Genomic DNA, 8226 nt, shown 5'->3' with positions numbered 1-8226 from the left:
AAGGACAGAGAAGTTGGTGAAGTGTCTGGAGCACAAATCCTGTGAGAAGCACCTGAGGGAGATGGGATTGTTTACCCTGAAGATAAGGAGGCTCAGGGGAGACCTTTTCCCTCTCTGCAACTACCTGAGAGGAAGTTGTAGTGAAAGGGGGGATCAGTCTCTTCTTCCAAGTAACAAATGATAAAACAAAAGAAATGGACCTCAAGTTGCACCAGGAGAGATTTAGATTGGCTGTTAGGGGAAATTTCATCATGGAAAGGGTAGTCAAGCATTCAAACAGTCTGCTCAGGAAAGTGGTTGAGTCATCATGCTGTTTAAAAGGTGTGTAGATCTGGCACTTAGGGACATGGTTTAATGCCGCAGCCCGAGAGCGGAGAAGGAGATGAGCGACATGAGGGTTCGATGAATTATTGATGATTTATTAATCCCAGGGAAAAAATGATGGGGGCTCCCGGGACATGCGACACCCTCTAGGGATAAAATGTCGCTCTCGCCCGAGGGGAGAACGGGGGTTTGGGGAAGAAGGGACTAGAACAAAGGGAGGAGTTACATGAGTGACAGGGGGTACAACCAATAAAACCCGTACAAACATAGCGCGCCATTATAATAACCAATAACATAACAAGTCGCCTCACCTATGCCCACCTATACTGCGGTACTAGCCGTCCAATCGTAGCTAACCACTTTTTAACCAATCAGAAACTTGTAATTCCTGAGGGGAATAAAACCTTACAATATAAATATGAATATAACTCTTATAATAAATATTAAATACATTAAAAACTATTAAAACTGTCCATAAATACTCGGATAAATAAATATTCCTACCCTTCTTTGCAGGCAAATGTTTTCTCAGTTGCCAGTTGAGTCATAAGAAAGAAACCAAAAGAGATTTGATGAAATATGAAACCCATTCATTAGCAGCAGTTTTTGATGGCAGTAAATTCCATGGGAATGGTTTGTGTCTTTTTTATACCTTCCCCGAATTGTAACACAACCCAAAATCCTCCCTCAACTCCTGAGAAACTGCTGAGATGTAAGCTTGGAAATAAAAGTTGATTGGCATGCAGAGCAGAGCTTTATGACCAGTGCAGAAATTGAAGGTTCAACCTCACCAAACCAAAAAAAGTGTCAGTGTTTTTATTGTATATGTTGAGAGTATGTTTGTTTATGCCTGTTTTTGTGACCATGGGAGTTAATCACCTGCAAAAGACTGAGAAATAGAAATGAACACCTCTCCATGGGACTGGAGAATGCCTATTGCCTATTTTGTAAAGTGATCATAAACACTTAGGGGAGGGATGTGATAGCTATTATTTCACTCACCAAACCACACAAATCCTACCCAGGATCCAGACACTTAATGAAGCAAACCTCTGACTTGACTATAAAACTGTTCAGGAAACTAGCAATCAGTTACATTCTTCCTATTCCTAACTCTTTCGCAAACCTGACTGTATGAGTGTTTCACGTAATGATCCTTAAAGTAGCAAAATGTATAGGACTATTATTTTCTGTTGTTACAGCCTTTTAGCTAGTTAGACTAGATTTTTTAAATGCCACTACATAGGGGTTCAGAACCTCAGCCTCAGCTACTGAATGCATGGTCTGAGGTCAAGAGGAAAGGAAAACAGTGTCTTTTGTCCCCTGGGCTGACCATCCCTGAGCAATCTTTAGGCTTTTCTGGATTGTCCTAGCTGTCGGGGGTTTAACAGAGCAGGCAAGCACCAGCAGGACCAGACTTTTTGTTACTCTCTCAGCAGGAAGTTCAAAGTGACTTGCGAGCTGCCCCAGCAACTTTACAGAGGTAGTTTTCCCTATTAAAGGGTGCTGTTGGGCTAGTCCTTGCTGGCATTGGTGACTGCAGCCTTTGACCGAGGTGTCTGTGGTACAGTGGTGTAAGAGCAGCCATGCGCAAACCCTGTGCCAAGCCTCTAAAAACAGCCTTAAGAGCTAAAAAATTAATTGGAGGTCCAAAGAGCCCTGAGAAAGATAAATTAATGAAAATTGTGCTTTTTTCTCAGCTCTCATCTTCTGAGAAGTTTTCAGTGACTACTACGGGAGGCTGAGACACTCAGTACCTTCAAGGATCACCCCCTAAATGAACCAAGCTATTGTTGCCTGTCTATGGCCCAATGGCCCAATATATAAAGACCTGATGATGCCAGTTATCCTGCAGATGGTGGCACATACCTGCTCCCTGACCTGTTCACTTTTCTCTCACAGATGGATGGTGACGTCATGGTCTCTTTGCACGCGGAGCTGCGGTGGAGGCATCCAGATGCGGCGAGTGACCTGTCAGCGCCTGACAGCAAAAGGCAGCTCTGTCCCAATGTCAAATGAGGCTTGTGCCCAGGTGTCCAGGCGCCCTGTGGACACACAGAACTGTAACAGGCAGCCCTGTGTTGAGTGGGTGGCCTCCTCCTGGAGCCAGGTAAGGAACAATGCAGCAGTCCAAGGACAGCCTCGTACTATGGACTAGGAGAAAGAGACAGAAAATAAGTAAAGTGATTTTGCAACCTGGTGTCTTTAGGTTATAGTTTGCAGACTTTTGAGGAGGCAACTAATTTGCTCAGCTCTTACAACTCTGTGTATGATGACCTGCTTGGATTTCTGTAGCTTCCCTAGAAATGCTGCTTGTGAACAGGACATTTACTGCAAACCCCATATCATCCCCAGTGGAAAGGTCTGCAGTTCCTTCTTATAGTGACAGATGACACATTGGGAAATAGCTTTCTTTAAGTCTTAAGTCATCTTACCAGCCAGTGACTCCTTGGCTGGCAGGAGTCAGGATTGAGGATTGTGATAGGTTTGAGGCAGAAAGATTTTATAATAACCCAGTTTTACAAAGTTGCTAGTGTTGCCTGAGAATGCCCAAAATTGTGAGCTTTCTTGATTTGCTTCATGATGAAATGCAGAATGGAGGGCTAGAAACATTTTAAGATTACTTCATGCTGCTTTGCAGATCTTCAGATTCTCTCTTTGCAGATTGTGTTGCATTAAGTTTTATTACTTTGTTCATGTTATTGTTCACTAGTTGAAAACAACTTCATTTAACTCTTGAAAGGTAATTGAGTTATTGTATTACATTTATGAGTAAAGCTTGAAGTTATCCTTTCATGTGAAAGAAGCAAATTTTCACTCCCTGTGGAATTCCAGGAAAGGACTGGATTATCCTTGCAAAAACACAATTACCTCTTCCATATTTGTAGAGCATTATGTAGAACATATGTATTATTCCCCATGACATCATACTCAGATGAGACAATCAATTCAGAAATAATTTCTTAGACCTAACCTCTGTGCATTGTCATATAGTATTTCTTCTACCTAGTTTAAAACAAAACAAAACAAAAAGAAGTTCCACATGATTCTATACTGCTCAGTCTCCAAGCCAGAAGACTGTTACACAGTTAGGAACATATCACTGACTCAGTGACTTCCTTGATAGTCTAGTGAGGTATCAGGTCTCTGTTGCCCTCGTGTAGTGACCAACTTTCCTAGTTTGCAAAGAAAATCAACAGACTACATACTCTACCCTCACCTCTAGAATTTAATTCCTTTCCTTCATTGAATGTTACTGGCATTTTGGTCTCCTCTATGTAATCCCATACTGTTTTTAAACTAGTGACTCAGGCTTGATGGTGGTAAGGACTGCTGGCCCCTGCAGATACCGCAGAAGTGCTCCAATGAATGATATTTCCAGCAAGAGCGTTGACTAGGACCAGCTGGAGACCTGGCAGTCACTGCTTCTCTTCCCAGTTGTCAGGGAAGGAAGAAATAGCAGGAGTAAGGGAGTACTTTTTGAGAAGTATGTGGTAATGTGAAACAGGGCTCCTACTGATGAGGGGGTGAAGGTGGCAGAGGGATCAGTCAGCAGCCCTCCCCTGGTGAAAATTCCTGCCTCACAGTAACATCCCACTATTCAACCCTCAGTTTGTTCTTGAACGTAATTTCCAGATACTTAGAAAAACAGTGCTTCATACCTATAGGTAATTGCATTTTAATTGAAGGAAATTATAAAAGTTAAACAGAAACATGTGTTGTTAAATTTGAATAGGTTAGGATAGCCTTAGTACTGGAGCAGGCTTGCACATTTGCTGTGTCTGTCATGCTTGCTGCATTTGCTTGTTGTCCTTCAGTGCTTTAGAGTTAATAAATGGAGTGGAATATGTTCTTGGTTCAATGCATTCTTAGTTATTTGGCCATAAGTTGTGATAGTACAAGCTGCAAAATGCACATTAAAAGTAGTATATTGAGATTTCCTATATGGATCATAGGCTCTTGGCTGATGTCACAAGAGCATTTAATTTGCCCTAGCAGATGTATTGTAAGATTGAACTATTGTAGAGGAGAGGTAACGAATCTACAGAGCAGATACAGTTTTAGTGCTGCTGGAAGAGAGTGAGGTAGAGCAGAAGATGACTGCACACTCAGCCTTCAATGCCTGCAGAGGTACAGAAAGTGCTTGAAATCTCAACAGTCACTGAATGGCAGTGTACGGTTCATTTCCCTAGCAGTCCTATAAATGGGAACGTGGCCCTGCCTTTTACCTCCCTGAAGTGATTCTTCTCTGTTCACAGTGTAATGGGCCTTGCATTGGACCACGACTGGCTGTACAGCACAGACAGATATTTTGCCAGACCAAAGATGGGACTTCTGTGTCATCTGATCAATGCAGTGCCTTACCAAGGTAGGACATCTCTTATGTATGAATCCACAACCTTTTCAGAGATATTGAATGGACTGGTGACTTAAATGACAACTTACGCGTTTCCCCTATGTAACAAAGAGGTCATTCTGCAATCTGTGCAATTATTTGTTATGAATCTCATCAGGCTTAAGCCCAGGCTTCCTTATTTGTTCCTAGGAGATCCAGGTGCCAGTGGGTCTGGAAAGTCTTCTGTGCATGCCAAATCTGACTGAAAGGCCGTGCTACCTCTCCTTAAGCTACTAGTTCTTCTCACTTATTTAAACAGAGACTCTAACTGGGGCGAACTCCATTGTCAACACTGTAAAGACATTGTCTTTACCTAAGCCTTAGGTATACCAGTCATGACTGATCATGACTGAAAATTAATGTAATTGGCTCATTGGTTCTTAGTCATGCATTTTCATTATCTGTGTGACAAATACATATGAACCAAGTTTGCCTTTGCCTCTTCTGTGAGACTGTGTTGAGAGGAAAAAAGGGGTTTCAGAGAATCCTTTTTGTTCCAACTGGCTGTAAAGCCATAAAAAGTTATAAAGTGCTGCTGGACCACACTGGTCACCACTCATTGCATCTTTCAGCAGACCTCTGGTTTGGCTCTTCATGAAGAGGACATTTCAGCCAAATCCTCAAATAGTTCAAATGGTCATTTAACCCAGTATTAGGATGCCAGTGTGCATCCACTGAGGGTCTGGTCCTTGAGACCAGTTAAAAATTGTTACTTCACTTGCACCCTTTGAATCCATGCAGTGGCTCTGAGTGGATTACCTTTGGGATATGCGATGCTTGCTGTTCCCCCATCCTTCCCTCCCTCCTGCCCACAGGCCGTTGAGCACACAGAACTGCTGGACTGACATCTGTGGTGTGCACTGGAGGGTCAGCTTGTGGACTGTCTGCACAGCTACGTGTGGAAACTACGGCTTCCAGTCCCGGCGTGTCGACTGTGTGCACATCCGCACCAACAAGCCTGTGATGGAGCATCACTGCTCCTGGAGGCCAAGACCATCGAACTGGCAGCGCTGCAACATCACACCCTGTGAAAATGGTACTTTGCTGGGAGGAGAAGATGCAGAGCAGTGCAGGGGTAGGAAAGAAGGCGGAGTTGTTTCTCAGAAATGCAGCACTGGATCTTGCAGCTGGGCATCCTGGGGAACCTCCAGCCTGAACATCTGCAAAATCCAGTATCCAAAACTCAGTGTCCCAGAGAGGAATGCTGCATATGTCCCTGTATATGGCGGGGGTGGAACTAGATGATATTCAAGATTCCCTTCCAACCCAAACCATTCTATGGTTCTATGATTAACTTTCAGTTAATGGTACAGACGGAAAGAAAAACATGAATCACAATCAAACTTATGGCTATAGTCCAAATACAGTAAGTAGGTCGATAGTGGGAAATCCAGGCAAATCTGGTTTCTTTCAGGTGATGGGCAACAAATTGGACCTGCCGAAGGACTAGAAAAGTTACTAATATTTAAAAAAAACATACCAACTAAAGAGAACAGATATACCAGTTTGGAAATGATGCTCCCATCCTCTAAATTGCAAGCTGTGCAATCATTGCAGATGCAGCAACAGAATCACTGTGCTTGCCTATGTCATACCGTCTCTGACACTGCCTCTCAGTAGAGGCAAAGTGGACTACATAGGTCCAAACTCATGATGAGTTTGGGGGATCCTAATGGAAGTTGAAGGGACAAGGGAACTTACAGGTACCAAGCAAGACCTTTGCTGTCACTCCACCCTCTTTCTGCTACATGGAAATGTCCCACATATAAATAACACTGGAGTTATTTGGCACAGACATAACTGGAGAGAGCTGTACAACTGCCCTGTAATGTTTCCCGTTTCCATCCTTGGCATGGGAAGTGGGACTCCCTCAGGCAACAACCCACCCAACATCTTGTAGGGATACTGGACAGTTTTCCAGCCTGGAGCTAAAAAGCAGGAGGCGGTGGGCTCAAAACCTGTCCAAGTGTTACCAGGATCTAAGCCCCAGGGGGATTCAAAAAGTGTCTTAACATCTTCATACTGGGCTGTGTTCTGGAACACATGTAAAAAACACAACACAACACCAGGTAAGCTGAGGTGACACTCCCACACACTGGCTCATCAAATGTAGGAGGTAGGCCAAAGTGTCTCTGAGCTACTCTGTTAAAGTAAGCTTCCAGTTTTATTTACTACTTCATATTTGCTTTATCGACTGTTAGGAAACTCCTAGAGCCTCTCTAAAATGCTCGTAGATGACAAACACAGGGTTGGAGCAGCCTCAGAAGCCCTCTGCCCAAGCTCCAAAAGCAAACGATGCCCAACATGTTCTCCTTTGAGCCTTTGGCTACTTGCAGTCCAGTCAGTCTTTGCAGCAAGTCAAGTTCATGTTTGTAGTAAGACCTCCCAATACAAAGGTTCTCCTCTTGGTCACCCAAGGAAATGTCCTCAGGTAAGGAATCCTTCTTTCCTTGTTTCATCACCATTTCTTCTTTTTGTTTCCCCTTTGGCAGTGGAGTGCAGAGACACTACAAGGTACTGTGAGAAAGTGAAGCAGCTCAAACTCTGCCAGCTCACCCAGTTTAAGTCACGTTGCTGTGGGACTTGTGGAAAATCTTGAAGACAGACAAAATGAAAATGGAGGAACAAGGGGATCACAGCTTTGCTTCACTGAGGCAAGGGCTTTTGCAGAAAAAACAAATGGAATGGAAATATCTTTTTCATTTTATTTATTTATTTCCCTTTAAAAGAAAAGAAAAAAAAGGAACATCTTTTACCAAATCATTGTTGTAAAGGGTCTTGAAAAGTTTTCCCTTTTATGAATCTGGGAGACAGAATGCAGCAAAACATGGTCATGAGGGTAGACCATAAAGAGTCAGAGAGACCAATGCCACCAGAAATGGGCATGAGAAGAGTGGGGCTTCCCCATTATCCATGTGCATGCCTGGGGGATACGCCAAGAGACAGGTAAGGTAGAGGACTAGAGTAAAGACCTAGCATCACATTACAGAATCACAGAATCATGAAGGTTGGTAGAAATCTTCCGGATCACTTGGTCCAGCCATCAACTCAGCACCACTATAATCATCCCTAAACGATATCCCCAAGTGCCACATCTCGATGCCTCTTGAACACTCTGATGGTGACTCCATGACCTCCCTGGGTGACTTAATCCAATGCCTAGCCACTCTTTCAGTGATTTTTTTTTTCTAATATCTAATCAGAATCTCCCCTGGCACAATTTGAGGGCATTTCCTTTCGTCTTTTCTATTTGAAATGTGACAGAAGAGACCTATCTCCACTGCACCAGAACCTTCTTTCAGGCAGTTGTAGAGAGTAATGACATACTCCTTGAGCCTGCTCTTCTCCCAGCTGAACAACCCCAGCTCCCTCAGCTGCTCCTTATAGGATGTGTTTTCTAGACCTTTTACTGGTTTTGTAGCCCTTTTCTGGACATGCTCCAGCACTTTGGCGTCTTCCCTGTAGTGAGGGGCCCAAAACTGAACACAGGATTCGAGGTGCAGCCT

At 43.5% G+C, this 8226-nt stretch overlaps 1 protein-coding gene across 1 annotated transcript in view; it reads left to right on the top strand.

Moving 5' to 3' along the window:
- Positions 1-7939, top strand: part of LOC114072178 (ADAMTS-like protein 1) — a gene marked incomplete at its 5' end in the record, with an annotated part of 19934 nt that extends 11995 nt beyond the window's left edge. The window contains 4 exons of the mRNA XM_027910099.1: positions 2227-2434; positions 4584-4693; positions 5536-5756; positions 7213-7939. Of these exons, the coding sequence (XP_027765900.1) occupies positions 2227-2434; positions 4584-4693; positions 5536-5756; positions 7213-7319 (646 nt within the window). The remainder of the gene's footprint in view (positions 1-2226; positions 2435-4583; positions 4694-5535; positions 5757-7212) is intronic.
- Between the last annotated feature and the right edge of the window lie 287 nt (positions 7940-8226).

This window comes from Empidonax traillii, unplaced genomic scaffold (genome assembly GCF_003031625.1).
Source record: "Empidonax traillii isolate 1590-97213 ecotype Southwest subspecies unplaced genomic scaffold, ASM303162v1 scaffold2731:size32022, whole genome shotgun sequence".
In the NCBI taxonomy this organism is placed as follows: Eukaryota; Metazoa; Chordata; class Aves; order Passeriformes; family Tyrannidae; genus Empidonax; species Empidonax traillii.
Note: the sequence above shows the minus strand (reverse complement) of the source record. Positions and strands in the feature narration are given on the sequence as shown.